This window comes from Lepidochelys kempii, chromosome 9 (genome assembly GCF_965140285.1).
Source record: "Lepidochelys kempii isolate rLepKem1 chromosome 9, rLepKem1.hap1, whole genome shotgun sequence".
Lineage (NCBI taxonomy): Eukaryota > Metazoa > Chordata > Testudines > Cheloniidae > Lepidochelys > Lepidochelys kempii.
Genome location: NC_136388.1, coordinates 97,397,268 through 97,418,763, shown reverse-complemented (window position 1 = coordinate 97,418,763; position 21,496 = coordinate 97,397,268). Strand labels below are relative to the sequence as shown.

Sequence of the window (21,496 nt, the reverse complement as noted above, 5' to 3'; positions counted from 1 at the left end):
TGGTTGCCTATGCAATAAATGTACTCTTACAGAAGCATCATTCTTTAAGCTTTTAAAAGCTGATTTCCGAGCTGAAATCTCATGGTATAGTTGTTGGAGGAGCAGAGACTTCAACCATGTGCCTCTCTTGAAGCCGTTTAGCCACAGGAATCTTAGCCTTTTGAGTATGAGGTAAAAATACACAAGCATTTAGTTCAGTTATGCCCAGAATGGTGTGCACTTATGACGAGTTGGTATGTGTGCGTATGTATACATACACATATGCTGTCTCAGTGAACTGGATGAACCTATGTGCTGTGGTGTGAGCTATAGAATATGCTAATAAAATGTGATAAATGGCTTATTCTGTCTTTTCACATCTTTAGTTCTAGCTTGCCTTGGCTTTCTTTCTCCTGCCAACCGAGGAGCTTTGATGACCTGTGCAGTTGTACTGTGGGTCTTGCTGGGAACTCCTGCTGGTTATGTATCTGCTAGAATGTATAAGAGTAAGTACCATTGCTTATTTCATATGATACAGCATGTTAAATTCAGCATTGCCAGGCATTATATGTGATTCAAGTTGGAGCTGGTGTCTCGGATATCAGATCTGCTCCTTGCTGTCATACTGCAAAATATTTATAAGAGGTATTGCATTTAAAACTCTCTAGTAATGATTTTTACTTATTCCTCAGCATTTCGAGGTGAAAAGTGGAAGACAAATGTTTTGCTGACAGCTCTGTTGTGCCCTGGGTCAGTACTTTTTGTTCCTTACTCTTATGCAATTGTTCTTTCCTGTATTCTTGTATATAACTCTACCACAAATAAAGAAAAACACTGATTTCTTAGCACAGAACTCTTTCAGGGGCTGTGCCGTTGCCTTTATTGCTTCCCTACTTTATTTTCCTTTCTACACAACATTTTAGAGTGGGAAGAAAAGCTTGTAAATCTCCTGTATTTGGAGAGTTTGCAAATTGCATAATGTTGTAGAACATGGCTTTTCAACCTGGGGGTCATGACCATCCCTCCCTTCCTTCATAAGTAGTCCCAACACTATGGAGGTGGGGCCTGAAATGTTTTTTTGTTGTTCTAAGATGGAAAAATTTGTGAACCATTGACTCAGTTGTATTGTTGCTGCTGCAATTAATCCTGATATAATACAACAGCTCTTCGATTACAGCATTCAGTATTTTCTAGATACTCACGTTAACGTTAGTAGGGACTATATTTCATTGTAAATGCATGGCTTATTATGGTGGCTTTTTGGAAAAGCTATTCTGCTAAGAGCACCTTTATAAATCAGGGCTAGATCCTACCCCCATTGTAGTCAGTCACACTATTCGTACTTAGTATACAGGAAGTAGGGTTAGGTCTGAGATTGTAAGTTTAGTTCCTTACTAATTTGGTACAAACACTTTATCTTGTTGTTTGTATCTTGAATATATTGGAATGTTCTTCTGGTGAAACTATATAATAGGGACATTAGTGTTCTATACAAAATTATTTTTTTGACTAAAATAGCAGCTGTGTGCTACTGCAGTGAATAATCTTGCTAAAGACGGGACTAGAGACTAGTTCATGAAGAACAATGTGGTGCTCTACATGTATAGCTTTTAAAATTGGGTTTAGGAACATTTCATTTGGAAACTAGGGTTTCAGGTATGTTTTTGTGTCTATGTACCTAAAAATAAAATTTAAAATTAATGTAATATATATAATTGTACTGGAAACCGTAGAGGTAATTTAAAGTGGTCCTTTAAGACAGAAGGTTGCCTATTAGAGGTAGTCCTTGGCACGGCTTTTTGGGTGGGTGGGTGGTAGAGTGGAAAATAAATGTATAGAATGTATATAGTAGATTATTGGCATTGTGAATAGCTAAAGCAATTTTTCTGCTTTTGTGTTCAGTAAATATCTTGAATTTGCCTTCAGATTTTTATTCTGGATAATCTATTGCAGAATGGAGTTTAACAAGATCTGTTTTCAGCAAAACGTCTGTATCTTTGTATGAAGACAGATGAAAAATAGAATTAATAAAACATGGCTTGGTTTGAATAAACTAGAATTGGATCGAATGAAACCTGATGTATTGGGTGACAACTGAATCTGTAGTATTTCTATGTGGAAATCTTATTCCTAAACAAAATGTGCTTCAGTCTCCCTGCTGTCATTTAGATATCTTCACAGTGCAAAGGATATTTATCTGTAGAAAAAAAATCATGCTGATAATTTAAATTCCAGAATATATTCAGTTTCATAGAGGAAGCAGAATGATTGGGGTTGGTAAAATAAGAACAGATGTCTTGATTATGCTGTGCTTGTTCAGTGAAACCGCATAATGTCATAAACAGCCCAAGGCAGTTATATTCTCAGTAGGCTGAGTTTATATACAGAGTATTTTTCCTTTATCTTTGGAAGGGGAGAAGCAGAGATTGGATTACTGACATGAACAAGGTCTAAAATACAACATGCAGGGTTTGCTTTAACTGCATTTGATCACACATTTATAGGGTGCTACTCACAGGAATATTTGGGAACCATTTGTGCAATGGCTTGCCCACTGCTTTCTCTTTGCATGATGTTGTCCACTACAATGGAATGTTTAGCTTCGTCTGAGACTAGTGTAAATTCTACTTCAAGAATTCTTGCATATGAGTCCCAGTGAGTGGTTCATTTTACAATGCCCCTTCCTGGGACTGAATCTTCTCCTGTACCCTGGGTGGTGGGAATCCATGCAGATTCCCAGATGAGGTTCCCTGGCAATGTATTTTATTGCTTTATTACTGGATGGAACATGTTTGAAATCTTAATCACTTCTCTCAAATAATTAAAACTGGGTTTCAGTCTCATTTGTTGAAAGGATTTTCAGAAAGCATATGGAAAGGGTGCAGGAGAGCATGACCTACATCTTAATTTCCAAAATAGAAGTCTTCAAAAACTTTTTTTTTGTAAATGGAGGGTTTAGGGGAATAAAATGGGGTGAGAAAGTTGTTTGCTTTGTGACACAATTCTGTACTAAAAGTGCAAGAAGACTGTCGAAGAGGACTTCTTCAGGCTTAGAAAACCAGCCTTTAGGGCTTAGTAAACTCTGAATGTTTTTTCCTTTTTATCGATGTTTTTGAGAAAATGGAAGGTATAATGCTGATTAAACCGAAGCAATAACACACTCTTGCTTCAGTAGCTTAGCTCCCTTTGAAACTGTGAATCTCTTATAGTACAAAGATGTAATGTTGTTGAACTAGCACACTTTTTTTGTTCACTTTTTATATATTGTGTCCTATGGCTGAAGAGAGATTTGGTTGTAACAAGAAGCTTTTTCTAGGATTAGCCTGTGGTAGCTCTGATGTAGTTTGTGGTATCTTGAACAGTGGGTTTTGCCAGCAATGACTGAATTTGGCAGAAGGAATAACAGGTTCGTTAGAAAAGAGCTATTTAAAAGCATTACCAGACAATTAGCAGTGATGGGAAAGGAAGGGCAGGCAAAGTACAGTACAGTCGAGAGTGTTTGCTTAAACACACCATGTAACTTTTTTTATGATAGTGGCTCTTCACGTTCCCTCGGTTTGTTTATAGCCAATTAAAGGTCTTCCAAATAAGTGGCCTTATTGCTAAAAGACTCTAAAGATTAAAGACAATTAGCTGTTGCAAGTGATAATTACCACTTTTTATGTATTAGTGGTGAAACAATATTGCATAGACTACAAGTGAATATTCATAATCCTTTAGTTTTATGAACCACCTAAAAATATTTAATTCTCTTCCGATTTTACGCTGCTAGTGAGAAAATTCTGTGTTTTGTTTGGGTTTTTTTTTCAGTATTGTCTTCGCTGATTTCTTCATTATGAATCTTATTCTGTGGGTGAAGGGATCATCAGCTGCCATCCCCTTTGGCACACTGGTTGCTATCCTGGCAATGTGGTTTGGAATTTCTGTCCCATTAACCTTCATTGGTGCATATTTTGGATTCAAAGAAAAGGTAGTTTTTGAGTGCATTGTTTAAGTGTGTCTTATCTGCCACTCAGTATAATACTTTTCTGTTCTAACATCAAGTATTTATTCATGCGGAGTTAGTGTGTTAGCTGTCAACACCAAAATTTGGCTAAGATGCATGTGGCTGTCCATTCTGAAATGAACTGTTTTCCAACTTCTGATCTTTTTGTATGATGGACAAGAATACAAACTGATTTTCAAAATATTTTTCTGGCCATTCAGGATCTCTTCTAAGAACACATCTTTATTGACATTCCTCTTGTCTGCACAGTATGTGTGCTACAGTCTTCTGAAAGGTTAACACATCTAGAAGAAAATCAGTAATTCCATCAAAAACTAAATAAAGACCTCTCCCTCCTGCATGCTGAAATTTACTAGGTCATCGCTGCAGTGGAATTTCCAAAAAATCACTGTTTATTGGTTTGTGCATTAGTTTGTCATCTTTAGAGATTTGGTTTAGCTCAGTGGCGTATGGCTAAGGCTGCGAGTCTGTCACAGAAGTCACGGATTCTGTGACTTCTGCAGCGGCCAGCAGCAGTTTGGGTGTGTGAGAGGGGGCTCAGGGCTAGGGGTTGAGCGGTGGGGGGCTCCCCGGCTCCCATTGGCATGGGGCTGCAGCTCCTAGGCGGTGGAGGGGCCAGGAGGCTCTGTGTACTGCCTGTGCCTGCAGGTCCTGCCCCCGCAGCTGCCTTGGCTGCAGTTCCTGGCTAATGGGAGCTGTGCAGGCAGCGCTTGTGGCAGGAGCTCCGCGCGGAGCCCCCGGATCCCTCCACCACCTAAGAGTTGCAGGGACGCAGAGCCAGGTAGCACCAGCTGGGGGTCCCGGGCTGCGTGCCACTGTCTCCCCTTCCCCACCACCAGCGGGCGCGGCCTGGCCCTCCTCTCCCAGCACCAGCAGGGTCCTGAGCCACCTCCCGCAGCGCCCCTGGGCCGTCCCAGTGCACCCTTAGCCCCCCACCCAAGTTTTAGTTAGGGGTTTATAGGAAAAGTCATGGACAGCTCACGGGCCATGAATTTTTGTTTACTGCCCGTGACCTGTCCATGACTTTTATTAAAAATATCTGTGACTAAAATGTAGCCTTATGGATGAAAACATATCCTAATGGATGAATATAATGGGAGACTTAAGCATGTCAAGTTCCTAGGAGCTAGTATTAGGAAATAATAATCTTAAGTGTCTTTAATTTTTAACACTTTTTTTCCTATCTTACCTTGTTACTATGTTGTTTACAGTTATTTGTCTTTTTTAATTGTATTAATTTCTCTCAAAGCCTATTGAACACCCAGTTCGTACAAACCAGATTCCTCGTCAGATCCCGGAGCAGTCGTTTTTCACAAAGCCGTTGCCTGGTATCATCATGGGTGGCATCTTGCCATTTGGTTGTATTTTTATTCAGCTTTTTTTCATTCTAAACAGTATTTGGTGAGTATTGTATCTTTACTTGATGGGCAGGCTGGCCTGTCAGTTCAAAAATGGACATGTACAATGAGCACGGAGAACCCAAAACAGTGGATTCAGAAAAACCAGGAGGGAGACATGAAGGAATTTGCCAGTATTCCTTTTTTGTGAAATATCTTTAAATTGTAGTAATTGCATCCCTCTAATTATTACATAGATTTAATGCTTCCTCCCACATCTCATAAAACAGATACTTATGCACTTGGTAGGAAAGGGTGCATTTTTGTATGGTCAAGCGTTTAGATGACCCTTGAGCTGAATAGGATTGATTTGTCTAAGGATAGAAGTCTGGGAGTGGAGGAGCAACTGTTAGAAGGCGTGGTATGGTAAAATAAGACAGCTGGAAGACTAATTTAAGCAATGTGAAGGAGGCAGATATTATGCTGGAGAGCAGCACTAGAGAGAGCCAATGGAGCATAAGGTCTCAGAAGGCCCTGAGATTTGAAATTCTGATAGTACCTTTCTAGTGAGAACAGTCCTTGACAGAAAGGTGAGGGGAAAGGAATGGTTTCCCTGGTCTATGTAGTCAGGGTCTAATTGTTTTACAAAACGATGCTAGAGCGTTGAGGTGCCCTTACCCTGACTTCAACAATGCAATTGTGTAAGCAGCGTATTTACTCATGAAGGTAGAGGGATAGCGGGTAGAGGCTGAAGATTTGGAGGAGTATGTCAACAATGCAGACAAAGCCTGTTCTGTTTTCTAATTACTTATTTCTTAGGTATGTAACAAAAAAAATTGAACACTAATTTGACACATTTCTTTTGTGTGTTTTAGGTCCCATCAAATGTACTACATGTTTGGTTTCCTGTTCTTAGTATTTATAATTCTTCTTATTACATGTTCTGAGGCTACAGTCTTGCTGTGCTATTTCCATCTATGTGCAGAGGTAAATGAACATATTTTGATGCATATATCATGACAGTGCAATGCATAGCTAGCTGGGACATGTTAGAGTGAAGTTTGCAAGGGGTGTTGGATGCCTATGCAAGGCCACCTCTGCAAAGTGCTGGACACTGTAGACTATGTGGGTGTATTGTCAGGATTCTCAAAAAGAAAAGGAAGGCTTGTGGCACCTTAGAGACTAACAAATTTATTTGAGCATAAGCTTTCGCGAGCTACAGCTCACTTCATCGAATGCATTCATTTTCCACTGAATGCATCCGATGAAGTGAGCTGTAGCTCGCGAAAGCTTATGCTCAAATAAATTTGTTAGTCTCTAAGGTGCCACAAGCCTTCCTTTTCTTTTTACGAATACAGACTAACACGGCTGCTACTCTGAAACCTGTCAGGATTCTGTATATCGATTGTATGTACCTTTGGCCTGGTTATGTTGTTGGTCTATGTTTTGTAATATATACAAGTTAAATTTAAAAAAAAAGCAGTTTCTGCCTTGTCACTGCATCTGCAGTGCAAGCTCTCGTTTTATGCCCTGGGATGGTACTGTAATGGTAGAGGAGCCACAAAACAGGAAATGACATTCCAGTTGGATTTTTAATGTTACACTTCTTAATGTTATGAACAGCTTGATTTAAGTCAACTGTTGGGCATAACATGTCAGTGCTCAGCTTTGGAGGCTTTGTGCTGCTAATATCTGGCATGGCAGATTACAAAGTCATCAGTATAAAGGGGGAGAGATGTTGCTTTTAAATTGACCACTAATGAGGTATTGTACACTGTGTGGTTTTAGTAATTTTGTCCTTACTGAAAAGGGCTAGTTAAATATTTTCTAGCAATCCCCAACAAAATAATTCTTGTGGCTTAAAGAAAGCTTTGAATCTGATTTCACTAATACTTTTGCAAAAAGTTTGACACGTTTTCAACTGTGTGTATTTAAAATAACAGTGAAAGAATGAAGTCCCATTTGTAATTGTTCCCTATAAATCATGAGTTAAGGTTTCCAATGTGCTGCGGCCCGTGTAATTTATAATTGCTCTGCAGTTTCAGTAACAAAATTTGCTTAACTTCCATCCAAGATAGTGTATACACTTATCCCGTCTTGAGGGTACACTCATGAAGGGGTGTGTATGTTGGCAGTTTTTGCAGTCTTGAAGATTTGGTCCTCAACCATAGTGTTCATTTCCACTCTTGAATACTATAGTTAAGCTGTGCAGTTAAACTACTATCATGTTGCCCCTTATGGCTGCATTTCTGTGGTGGACACTTGTACCATGTATCTGTAAACTTGCAAGGTGCTTTGGGACTCTTGAGGGTGAGAGCTGCTACACATCTGTGAAATTATTTCAATGAATTAATAGTTACTTAACACATTATCCCGTGTAAATGTATAATTCTGAAACTTTTTAAAATCTGCAAAAAAAAAAAAAAAATTAAGTCCCCAGCACATTCTCCTTTGTAGACTGAGCAGACATTTGCTGTAGTTCCCCAGTTTCTACAATTACCAGAAAAACCCTAAATATAGTCTTGATTGTAGATAACAGAATTTCACGTTCATAGTTGAAAGATCCTGACAGAATTCACTCTGAGAAAGAAATAGCAATTGGAAAACCATAATTTTAATGAAAAGGAGTTTAAGCAAAAGTATGAGTGTAGAAATATGCCAAGAAATAATTTAATCCGTCATACACTTATTATTACTTGTAAATAATGCTTTGCTTTGAAATAAAAGTGCAGTTTTAGTTTTGTGCTTGGATTTTTTTTCCTGTAATGGTTTATTATTTCTTTCAGGATTATCATTGGTGGTGGAGATCGTTCTTAACAAGCAGCTTTACAGCCGTTTATCTTTTTATCTATGCTGTTCATTACTTCTTCTCTAAACTCCAAATAACGGGAACTGCTAGTACCATTTTATACTTTGGGTATACTATGATCATGGTTTTGATATTTTTCCTTTTTACAGGTAAGTGCAGCATTATTGGTGAAATTCAATGCAATGGTTTCAGGACTTCTGGGTTGCTGTTTTCTGAACATTCTAGCCAGAGTCAAGTTGAGAAACGCTTGCAAGAAACAGCAGTTTTTAAATTAAACATGTTTTGAGTCTGCTGCTACCATAATTCACTCACCCAACCATATGCACACTAGCGACATAACAGTACAGATAACTTATTGTTCCTGACCTGAAGATCTACAATCTAATTTGCAGCGATTCTTTTCTAACTTGTTGCGTTTCCTTGATTATTGCATGGTAGTGTAACAGTGACCTAAGAACATTATAGATTTACATTTTCAAAGTGTCCTTGACAGAAAAGCTTTTATATTGGAAATTACTTAGGAAGTCACAAAATGAAAGGAATGCTGATCATATATAAAAAAAACGTAAATGAAAGATAAGAAACGGAGACTAAAAATGAGAACAGCCTTTGCTGGAAGGATGAATGTGGGACTGGAAGATTTAATCCTGACACTAACTGTTGCAAGTCACTCAGCATCTTGATGTGTGTTCACAGTGTGTAAAATGGGGCTAACACTTACCTAATTAATCCTTACAACAGATACTTGTAAAAGGTTTTGAAAATGTAAAGTGATCTAAATGCTAAATATAACTATTACTAAATGTAAAGGCTTTAAATTGCAAATGTCACACGCAGTGTATAGGGACTGGAAATTTTTATTTTCAATTTATTTAACTTGATAATGAATGCAAGATGTCCAAATATTCACATGGTAGTGAACTGGTATTGAGTATGTGATAGAACCAAATACCCAGAGCAGTCAGACACTTGAAATGCCAGATGGTAAAGCAGATGCGATGTTGCGTAACTTGCAGATGCAAAGAAGAAAAGAGGGGTTAGGAATGTGTTGAACAAAACTTGCCCTACACTGACCCAAAAAAAAAAAAAAAAGTTTGTGCAGGAGTTAAACATCTTGGGAGTTCTGAGCCTATTGAAATGAGGCAAATGGGGTACTGCAGCACATTGTTAAATAGACAGTGTGGGGACACTTCCAGTGTTGTGCTGTTGAGATGCAGGCAGGACCACCTATTGTGGTCTGCTAGAATGTACTTTATTCATATCTTCTGATGTAATTAAACTTGGAGCATAATGTGAGAAACAGGATTTTTTCCAGAACTAGAAGTTAGCTTTCTGGTAGAGTATGTGAAGAATGTGTGAATTTTATTGATCACATCATCAGCTCTTTTCCCCAGCCCCACAGAAAAGGCTAGGGTTTGTGAGGTCCAGGTTCAGCAGAAAGGTCTTTAGTACTGCAGTGAGTCAGCAAGCACTTGGCTAATCCAAGAAACCTCCTTCTGCACTCATGTTCAATGGGTGCTTGCTATGGAGGCTTCTAGGTGGCTGTTCACTTCAGGCTTCCTCATTTGTTCAAGAGAAGGGTCTAAATCTGGCCTCTTGTGACTGTGGCTGTAACTTTCAGAATTTAGAAAGGCAGGATGGCTCAGTGGTTAGGGTGCAAGTCTGGGACTTCAGAGACCTCTGTTATATTCTGTGCTGTGCTACAGACTTTCTTTGTAACCTTGGACAATTTACTAAGGGCTGGTCTACGCTAATTCTGTAAGTTGATCTAAGTCTTGGGAGCAAGTGATAGGACTTCTATAGGACTTTCTTAGATTCCCCATCTCTTCTTAGAAGATCCTCATTTACATTCAGAACAAAATTAAAAAAATGTGAGTATTTTGGATGCACTCAGGGTTATTTCCACCACCAACCTCAGTCTCTTCTCTGCTGCTGCCCTGCACCCCATTCTCTGTTGTCACTAGACTTGCTGAGATTAAGTTCGTCTGAGTCCGTTCCAACTTGTTACTTGCCATATACTAGTTGTGGAGAGAAGTGGATTTGGTGCCTGGCTACTTTGTGGGATAACTTCAAATGCTGTTGGAGAAAAGGAACTTTTGCTTTCTAAATTTGGATCTGCTGCCACACTTGGATCTATGATTAAGACCGGTGTAATTTTATTCTGTGGAAACCTGACGAAAAGTGGTAAAAAGGCAAATGGCTATGAATGAAGAATGAGATGCCAGGTAGAAATTGCCACTATTTTAACAAGATGAGTATTCAGGGGAATAAAACTTCACATGCCGTAGAGTTCCAAACAGAGAGCCATATTTTGAAATGTGGACTCTGAAATTACTCATGCAAACTGCGCATCTACTACAGAATTACCTTAACATTCATAAGCAAGTGGTATCAAATGTAATTTTGGGGCTTGACGTGACAATTTGGCCCAGAAAGCTTCATACCAAAGAGGAAAGGCTCTTGTGCAAACAGGTTAAAAAACAAGATGCAGTGCTCCTCATGCTCAGGATTACATCTTTCTAATAATCTTTCGTTACCTTGGTGCTGCAAGATGTAGAGTTCACACAGTCCTACCTTACAAGTGGCATTTCACTTTGAATCCCAAAGCACAAGAGTGGTAGAATTATAGGGAAAATGCCTTCTGTATATAGAGGATTGTTTTAAACTGTGACTAGTGATGTTAATTTGTAGTATCCTGTTATTGATGAGCTACAAGACACTGACCGATAACTCACTGCTACCTCTAAAAGACTTCTACCTGCTTATTGAAAACCACTTCAAATATTTATATTCGCTTAACATAGATCTAGAATTCTAGAAATGTAGGAGTGGAAGGGAGCTTGATAGGTCATTTAGACCAGTCTTTTGCACTGAGGTAGGACTAGGTATATATGGCCAAATTGCACACAGCTGTTTCTAGGCAGTTCTTCTGTATTTTCCTGGACACTGTAAAAGTTGGTGGGTTTTTTTTTCTTTCTTACTATTTAAGCCTTGCAGCTGAGAGGGGAGGAGAGCCTGATATTTTTTGTGCCTGAAACTGGTTGAATAACCACCTGAGGTAACAAAACAGCACAGTGCATGCTAGAATTAGCAGGGAGTATTAGTGCATGCATTTCTGAGCAAAGTGAGCAAATACCCTGTGTACGTTATGTTTAATGACGTTAGCTGCCATGTATTTGCTATGTTTTTTCCTTCTCGTTATTTACACCCTGCTGAAGTCTGTCTCTCCTCCCCTTTTCATGGGGGGAAGAGGAGGGGAAGGCTGTGGATTGTATCCTTTGCAGTGTTGAGTCTCTTAAAAGTGAAAACTGAGAAGGATTTAATGCTTCCCATTTTAAATTAAAAAGCAAACACGGACTGTGGCATGATGCTGGTTAAACCCCTACTTAAATTCTGGCAAAACAGATAAGCTCCAGATGTCTGCTGTAATTTACAAAAAAGAAATCTATAGTTAAAAATGTTTTAATTATTTTTAAACTAAAGCAATATGTTAATGTGTCTGGGTTTTAGCATAGGTTAGCTGCTACATTGCCAATTTCAATTTCAACTTACAAGATGTAAATTGATAGAATTAAATATCCTTTTCACATATAAAATAATTGAAATTGTCATGGCAGCTGCTGAAATGGTATTAAGAGCTTCAGATGTGTTGATCCTGGAGTCCTTAATGGGAAGGCCAATGAGGCTTGAAAAACTACAATAATATGTAATTGTTATTTTCACGTGTTAACTTTTATAGAACCACATTAATAGTAGTTCTGCTTTCTATAACCATTTCATGACAAAAGTCAGTGTGGAATCACATTACTTTAGGAAGTGACTGTTTTTCCAAATTCTAAACTTTATAAGTTAAAAATGGCTTGTATATTTAAATTTGTGAGCAATTCATAGTTTGAGTCCTTGATAATCTGTTTTTGAATTTTATCCTCTCTGATAATTTAACAATCAGTGCTTTGCGTGAATAGTAAACTACTGAACCTACACAGTCCAATGAAGGTTAGAGGAGTTTGGTTTATTGTGACTTTTTCTTAGTAGCACCCACTTTGTAAATTAAACCTAAATAAGGGCCCAATCCTGCCAACACTTCTAAATGTGAGTAAAGTTACTGATGTGAGTTAATGGATTGCTAACGTGAGTAGATGTACTACTGTGCATAACTATTCCAGTTACGTTAGCGGTAGGATTTTTTTCTACATTTTTTAAACATTTCTCCATCACAGTACCTGAAATCCAATATAAAATTCCTCATTAACAGCTCGTGCATGGCAACATGGTTGTGGCCTCCACAAAAGACTACAGTGAATAGCCAAGTAGGAGCTGAATGCTGAAACTGAACAAATACATGTGAATATTTAAAACAATGACTGTCACCAATATAATGAAGCTGGCCAAATCGAACTATTTTTGTGTACATCCATTTTGTGTACTATTTTAATGTACAAATTGTAGAGAAATAAATAAATATGTAGTAAGTATATGTGAATGGTGATAGTTATGATTACGTGAATTTTATGCTTGAGGACAAAAAATGGTTGCATTTAGTCAAAACATGTTGCTTCACAGTGACCTATTTTTGAACATCACTTTCAATTGTGAGTTAATGCCATGTTCAAAATTGAGTTTTGATCTTCTGGGTAGACTGTGTTTAGAATCTGAGATTCTGAAGCACCCACCACTGTGCAGTGATTGAAACCAGTATGATACAAAGAGCTTTTAAGGTACATAAGAAGTATCAGCCAAGTGCAGAGTGCTCTTCTATTTGCTTTCTTACATTCTGTTCGTGCTCTGAATGTTTTTGTCTTCATTAAACAATAAAGCTAGAAGAGCCAAGTAGAACAGGGCAGTCTGCTTTGAAGTGTTTTGGGTTTACTTGGTGCAGTAATTGTGTTTTTAATATTGAAGTGAAATTTAAAAAGAAATAATTTACTAATAAATTTGTTAGCCAGTTAAAAATACCATTAGCAAACATTCTGTATACACAGAAAGAAAACTGTTGCTAAGTGCTATTATGCATTACTGGTAGAGAATTCAACAATATAGAAAGCTGAGGACAAAAGATAAAAAGAGCTGAATTGTCAGCTGTTTTCAGATGTATTGGTCATATTTTGCCTCTTAGGGTAGGAAAGTTACTTCAGACATTCAGTAACATCTTGACTATCAGTTTCATGAATTTTAAATAATTGCCATAAAAAAAAAACAAGCTTACATTTACACTTCTGGAGAATTAGAGAGAAGATATATAATGGTTTGTAGCGAGCTGATGCTTTCATTTCTATGGATGAGCTCCAAGGGCTTATCTATGAAAGTTAGTCTTAAAGTAATTGTGAAGGACATCCCTTTGAAGATAGCTCTACCAAAAAAAAAAGTAATTCCTTAAATGCATGTCTGCCCTAATCCATATTCATATTTTTGTAAATTTGCAGGCTTGGGATTACTTAAACTAAAATAAAAAATAATAAAAAGGTGCACTCATAACACTTGATTCTAGAACAAATCAAGGCCTTTTAGGGATATAAGAGGAGTTTGTTGCGGTTGAGCTCTTTCACAATAGTATGGGGCAGAGAGAGGTGTATATCAAAGCTCTTACCCCTATCAAAAAGGTAGATTGTGGAATAAAAGTGTAGTGCTAACAGAACTTCTTCAGGATCAAAGTATGATCTTTCCTGTTTAAATCAGTAATTTTTTCCTGGAATAAACAGGTTAACATCCACAGTGAGTAGAACTTGCTTACAGTGAAAAGAGTTTGGGTTTTCCTGTTCTGTGTTCCATCTGATATTTCACTTGGGTTTGAAAGCATTCTTGCGTTTTGATAACTAAATAGCCAGTCACATGAATTTGTAACTTGAATCAGTAGACTGTACAGATTCTTTCAGAAAATTTTGCTTTTGCTTTTGACCATGCTTTGTGAAAGAAACTGAAGTAGCTTTGAATGGTAACAAATTAGACCACTTACAAACAAATAACCTTGTTGGTTTTTTGGTAAACATAGATGTGTTTTTTGAATTGGGCATCATGTTGTAAACTTACTAAAGTTGATACCAGGCATGTATACTAAATTAGAAATGTAATAGTGTGTCTCCTCTGCAGGAAAGGGTGTCCTGTTTAACAAGCTGGTTCAGATATTACTGGAATGATATTTTAATAAAGCAACAAAGGATGGCAATCGAGGCAAGATTTCAGTTGAGAGAAACTGCTATCAGCTGTGTGCTTGTATTTCAAGACTGGCTTTCATGAGAGAGGTGCTCAGAGGAAAGAGAATCTGAAAATGCCAGCCTTGACTTGTCTGGCATCAGTGTCTCACCAGTGTGCCATGCTAGCTGATAACATTTCGAACAATGGCAGTCAGGCACCTAACTCCTTTGGGAGCCTCTGAAAATCCCAGCCTTCTTGTCCATCATATTGAAGTAAATGATATAGCTAAAGCTGCAGCCTTTAAAATAGCCTTTAAAATAACAGTTTCCTTCAGTTGTATTCACCTCACCAAGGTATTACTTGGTTTGTATTTTACTCTTAACTAGTTGGTCAGTGCCAATATCATAGAACTGCTTACGTGGGACACCTTCCTAATCAAACATTTTATACCCATTTATCACTTCTGTAAATTACTACATCAGGTGCCAGACAGGGAAGAATTGGGCCCATTCTGCTCAGTCATTCATACACAGCAACTTAGTGCAGTGGCTTTCACAATACAGAGTTGAAGTGAAATACGTTAGTTTATTTAAAAAGTTTGCAAAGGCAATAGAAAATAAATGACTTTACAAGCAGAATAGAAAAGTCAAGTGACAGCCTTTCAGATAGCAATAAAGCTGTGAACCAGGTTGGGGAAGAAATACTCCCTTCCCCAGAAGTGGTCTTGTTGTTGGAACCTGGAAGAAGTGGGCAGCTTTTATGAGAGGATTTTAAGTGAGTTATAGGAGCTCTGCAAACATACAGGTTACTTGTGAACAATAATTTAATCCAACTGTCAGCTAATGTTGACTCTGTGTAATATCAAACGACTGAAAACAAGCAATGTACTGAACTCAGCCACAGGAGCTGTTAGTCTGTCAGATAAATGTTTAACCTACAGGTTTAAAAAAACCTTGGGAATATTTAAAAGATTGCTTCACTGAAGTTTTCCACTGATTTGCTATAGTTCACTCATCATAAATCTGCAATTATGGATGCTTAAAGGTAGATTTTTTTAAATGATATGGACCATGGTAGCTCCTCTCAAACTATTTTGATCTTTGAGTTTGAAGTAGACTTGATAGCGATAAACTAGGGGCTATTTATGATTCAAATAATGGTATCCATAGACTTAAATGCCCTTTGAAGTCTCTTGTCACTACAACCATCCACATTCTAAATCCTTAAGAAATTTTTGTTTGGTTGGAGGAATTACAGTGCATGCTGGGGTTCATAATGGAAACGGTGACTGAACTCTAACTACAGATGTGCCATTATAGTATTGGTAGGGGAGATTTTGTGTTCTGGTGATGAAAGTAATTATATAGGCTACTGGACAAAATCCAAATTAGGTGTCTAGCAGTTTTCTGTCTGAGCTACATCTGTGTGCCTCTTGCAGTTCAGGGTGACAGGTGGTGTTTGACACTTGCCTCCATTTTATGCATTTATGAGTATACATCTCAGATTTAGCTGCTAATATCCATAAATCTACAAGGCTTCTACTATCTAAATTGGCAAAATCTCCAAGAAAGAGAATATTTTCTCTTTGATTTGTTGAACAGAATTTGGGGAGGGAAGTTGGCAAGTGATTCTATTGGTGTATTTGAGAAACCTGATTATAGATTAAATAGTCCTTGTTCACTGGGAATGGCTTTGGTAACTTCGTATTTTGAATGAAGTCCTCCTTTGAGGGAAGAGTGGTGCGTAGGGAAGGTCCAGAGTAACAAGGGTCAGTGGATGGGGGTTTGTATAGAGTATATTTCTATAGTAAGCTTGTATGTACTTGCAATCGTATGTTCATAGAACTGTGCAATGGGAAAATCTTATTCTTGTGCTAAAACTTTAGTGCTGTAAAATATTGAATTTCTGTTACAGGAAAGCTGATTGATTTTTAATATACCTAATCTGTTAAACATGCAGGAAAAACATAGCACTTCAGTAAGTAGCTGCTTTAAGAGACAGAAGAAGGCTCAAAGCAGGTTATGTTATAAACATAACAAGAAGGTGGGATAAGGAGAAACAAACACTAAAAGGAAGAAACTATGAGCTAGGGGAGGAGAGTTTGTAACAATGCAGATACAGGAGTATTGGACTCAATGGGAAGGAGTCGGAGAATCAACTATAAACTAGAAAGACTTAGTGATGTCAAGCCCACAGAGGAATTAAATTCCTTTTGTGGTTGGTGTATGATTTCCTATCAAGCATGGTAAATCTGCCAACCCCCACTGTTTCGGACTATGATAACTGAAGATCTGGAGGAAAAAGGTAATCGATAGCACCTAATAGTAGGCTGTCAAAAGCCCTTTATGAGAAATGTATGTGGCAAAATGAAGTATCACAAGAACTAGCAGGTATATAATAGGAAGCATCTGAAGAAAGGCTTCTCATTTATCACTTGTGAAAGTCTGGTCAGCAAGTGGTTAGATGGGTAGAAAGAGACGCTAATTCAATAAATATGTAAAAGGTAAAATAGTCAAAGAACATGAAACTTCCTTCCAGTGGTTGTGCCTGTGATGGTGAATAAATAAGATTGTAGAGCTGATATTGAACATGTTCTATTTTCCATAATTATGTTTATAAAAAGCCTCTGATGGAGTGGACTGGGTATGTCTCCTAAGAGTGCAGTGAATCTTTATAGGAGTGTTGCACTTCGCTGTCTTTTTAAAAACTTGTTTAGCTAACACTGATTTTTCCTACCATTGAAGGGTGTTAATTGTGACATCTAGTTTAACGTCTGTGCCTCAGTTAACCAAAGTGCAAAGTGCCTATAGTAATAGCTATTTCCTGGAGGGGTTTTGAGGTTTAATATTGAATCTCCTTGAATGCAAGGTTGTTAGATGGACAACTTACTTATTTCATAAAGTTTGCCTTTGAAATTGGTGCAGGAGTTTGAGAGAAACACATTTACCCCTGAGTCTCAATTGAGTTAATGGGGAGGATATTTGGGACACATTGCACATGTCCCCAGTAACTGAAAAGGAGGCATAGTCTTCCCTCCTTCTTTCCAGTCACTCCATCACAGTGATAGTGGGTGAGGCAGCCACAACTTTGCTCTTTACAGTAAAAACAGAAAATACTCTGGTCCTGGGCCAGTCTCTTCCTCTGCCCTATGTTGTTCTCCACCTTCTTGCCATGCAATGGTTACTCCTGCCTTAAATCTTCAGTAACTTCTGCAGGCTACTCAACCCTTGCTTATACAGCAGAAGGGACCACTATGATCATGTAGTCTGACCTCCAGAATAACACAGACCAGAGAATTTCCCCCAAAACAATTCTTAGAGCACATTCTTTTAGGAAAACATCCAGTCTTGATTTTAAAATTGCCAAATTGCGCACTGTAGCCCTTCATAAATTTGTTCCAGTGGCTAATTACCTTCACTTAGAAATTCACACCATAATTCCAGTCTTCATTTGTGTAGCTTGACAGGGAGGTAGACAGCTCACTCGTGTGAACTGCCCTTCCACAGAAGGGTGGATTTTGAAAATTTAGTTGGACTACCATTTTCAGTGGTAGGTTGGCCCACACTCCAGCTGGAATGTTTATTTGTACCATGGTTGTGTCTAGAGGCCCCACTCAAGATCAGCCCTAGTACAATGGACTCGCATAATAAGACAGTTTCTGTCCTTAATAGGTAGACTAAATAAAGGAAAAATAGAGTTGAAGTGACTTATCTGGGATCACATAATCAGTGGCAGAGCCAGGAATAGAATCCAGGTCTCTTGACTCCCAGTCAGTGGGCAGTTCACTAGATCACATGGCCTTGCAGTAGTGTATGACCTAAAGACAGAGCTGGACGTGGCCTTTGCATATGTATACATTGTAAATGTTTCATACAGTAGAGGAAATTAACTGCTAGTTGATTTAGAGTATCTATATGGCTGCTAATGACAGATTTGTGTAACCACGTTCAATGGGTTACAGGCACATCATGCAAGAAAATCCTAAGTCTTTATTAGCTTTGAAATTGATAAGTTAGTAGCCCCAGGTTGTGCATTGTTAAAATTAAAAGTGCACTTTTATTTCGGGATAGGTAACTGGAGGATAATGAGATATTCTGTCCTGCTGGGAATTGTCTGTTACTAGACTTGCTCCAGAAACATGTACGGAAGGTTAACTAACTATTTTAACACTCTTCTTGTTTTAGGGACGATTGGATTTTTTGCCTGCTTCTGGTTTGTTAGTAAGATTTACAGTGTTGTGAAAGTGGACTGAAGAATTTCAAAGTGTCTTTGGAACATATCTCCCTTGCTGTGATATATTTTTACCATGTATTGAGAAACCTACTGCATAATTATTTTAAGATGTAAAAGCTGAATCTCAGTCTGTATGGCCCAAAATACAAGTTTTATGGATGGAATAGCAGCATTGGAAAACATTTACACCAGTCATACTGTCCCTGAAAATGTTAATCCATTCTAATAATTTTTAAAAAATACCGTATACAAAGTTTGATTTAAAACAAATGAATGATGCAATGAAAACAGTTTCTTTTTTAAAAAAAAATAGTGCATTATATAGTTTTCTAGCTGAGATTTCTTGTGATTTTTGTTACTTTTCTTTTTACTTTTACCAATTATACCATCAAAGCATAGGACTGTCCAGTAAATACTATGTAAAAATGTGAAACTTTTTTAACTTAAAACTGATTGTACATAGTATTGTGCACCTTCTTCACAGCTTGTATATCATCGTACAAAGGAACATGTATTTAGTGTAATGTAGAATTTTGTTAAGGATATCGACACTGTTTTTCTTCAAATAAAACTGCACAACTCTGGCTGACTTGTCCATTTTCTTGTCAAGTATGTCACCACTCTTAAGTTTCATTCATTTACTTTGTCAAATGAGCTGCAAAGAAATGATTCCCAAAGGCACAAACCCTTATTTCTGGGCTGTACTGCTAGTTATGGAGTGTTCAAATGTAGGGAACAATAGCCAAGTGGAGCCTAACTGCTGCTTTGGATTATAGGATGAGAGGCATTCTCTCTTCTAAGCAGATCCACTCCAAGGCTTTAAAGGGGATTACCAACACCTCTGATTGTATCTGGAAGTGAACAGGAAATCATTGCAGAGACAAGCTCTGTTACGTTCATGCTGGTCACACTTGAAGAACAAGGGGATGTTGAGTGAAATTTAAAGGAAATCTTTTTTTTTTTCCACACAATGTATGATCAAATGAGCTCATTGCCAGAGGAAGCTGTAGAGGCCAAGAATTTAACGAGATTCAAAATGTCATAATCCGAGTTTAAGGCCAGAAGGGATCACCAGATCATCCAATGTGTGACCTCCTGTATAATGTGATTGGATTTTTACGTGGTTATCAAGAATATCCAGAGTTACCATTAACAACAAATTTTGGAAGGGATATTAAACCTTGGTTTCAGAGTAACAGCCGTGTTACTCTGTATTCGCAAAAAGAAAAGGAGTACTTGTGGCACCTTAGACTAACCAATTTATTTGAACATAAGCTTTCGTGAGCTACAGCTCACTTCATCGGATGCATGCTGTGGAAGGTGTAGATGATCTTTTTATATACACACAAAGCATGAAAAAATACCTCCTCCCACCCCACTCTCCTGCTGGTAATAGCTTATCTAAAGTGATCACTCTCCTTACAATGTGTATGATAATCAAGTTGGGCCATTTCCAACACAAATCCAGGGTTTAACAAGAACCTCTGAGCGGGGGGGTAAAAACAAGGGGAAATAGGTTACCTTGCATAATGACTTAACTTAGGCTTGAATAGAGACTGGAAGTGGCTAACGGTATCAAATTTGCAAATGAATTCCAATTCAACGGTTTCTTGTTGGAGTCTGGATTTGAAGTTTTTTTGTTGTAATATCACAACTTTCATGTCTGTAATCGCGTGACCAGAGAGATTGAAGTGTTCTCCAACTGGTTTATGAATGTTATAATTCTTGACATCTGATTTGTGTCCATTTATTTTACGTAGAGACTGTCCAGTTTGACCAATGTACATGGCAGAGGGGCATTGCTGGCACATGATGGCATATATCACATTGGTGGATGTGCAGGTGAACGAGCCTCTGATAGTGTGGCTGATGTTGTTAGGCTCTGTGATGATGTCCCCTGAATAGATATGTGGGCACCTGCATGAAAAAACTTGTACCGATACAGACAGACATCTTCGTCCTTTCCAAATGCAAACAGATGGACATCGTACCAAAAGGACTGAAGGTAAAAAATTCATTACAATCTACATACCACAGAGACTATGCTGACACCTTGTGCCACACGCTCTCAAAGAAACTGGGGAATCACCTGATCAACATCCTCTACAGCAGACAGGGAAAGATTAAGAATGAGCTCTCAAAAATGGATACTCTCATAAAAAAACAACCTTCCACACAAACTTCCTCGTGGCTGAAATTGAGGACTGGACTTTACTAAAACTGGACAAGCCATTTACAACACACACTTTGCTTCTGTACAAAAGAAAAAGGACACTAAATTTTCTAAACTACTACATGCCACAAGGGGCCACAGCAATGGTTCCCTCAACCCACCCAGCAATATTGTTAACCTATCCAACTATACTCTCAGCCCAGCAGAAGCAGCTGTCCTATCTTGGGGCCTCTCCTTTTGCCCCTCCACCCCCAAGAACATGATACAGTTCTGTGGTGACCTAGAATCCTATTTTCGACGTCTCTGACTCAAGGAATATTTCCAACATACTAATCCGCAGAGACCTTCCTACCAACACTACAAAAAAAAGGATTCTAGGTGGACTTCTCCTGAAGGTCGAAACAGCAGATTGGACTTCTACATTGAGTGCTTCCGCCGACGTGCACGGGCTGAAATTGTGGAAAAGCAGCATCACTTGCCCCACAACCTCAGCTGTGCGGAACACAATGCCATCCACAGCCTCAGAAAGAATTCTGACATCATAATCAAAAAGGCTGACAAAGGAGGTGCTGTTATCATCATGAATAGGTCGGAATATGAACAAGAGGCTGCTCGGCAGCTCTCCAACACCACTTTCTACCCGCCATTACCCTCTGATCCCACTGAGAGTTACCAAAAGAAACTACAGCATTTGCTCCAGAAACTCCCTGAAAAAGCAAAAGATCAAATCCGCACAGACACACCCCTGGAACTCCAACCTGGGATATTCTGTCTACTACCCAAGATCCATAAACCTGGATATCCTGGGTGCCCCATCATCTCAGGCA

The 21,496-nt window shown here is 38.4% G+C and overlaps 1 protein-coding gene across 1 annotated transcript in view; it reads left to right on the top strand.

Annotated features, from left to right (window-relative positions):
• The window catches only part of LOC140916738 (transmembrane 9 superfamily member 2), a 41,000-nt gene extending 21,920 nt beyond the window's left edge, over positions 1–19,080 (top strand). Inside the window, exons 11-17 of the mRNA XM_073358440.1 lie at positions 366–485; positions 672–729; positions 3,790–3,949; positions 5,235–5,386; positions 6,198–6,309; positions 8,109–8,280; positions 18,448–19,080. Coding sequence (XP_073214541.1) covers positions 366–485; positions 672–729; positions 3,790–3,949; positions 5,235–5,386; positions 6,198–6,309; positions 8,109–8,280; positions 18,448–18,515 — 842 coding nt within the window. The 3' untranslated portion in view covers positions 18,516–19,080. The remainder of the gene's footprint in view (positions 1–365; positions 486–671; positions 730–3,789; positions 3,950–5,234; positions 5,387–6,197; positions 6,310–8,108; positions 8,281–18,447) is intronic.
• Positions 19,081–21,496: the final 2,416 nt, after the last annotated feature.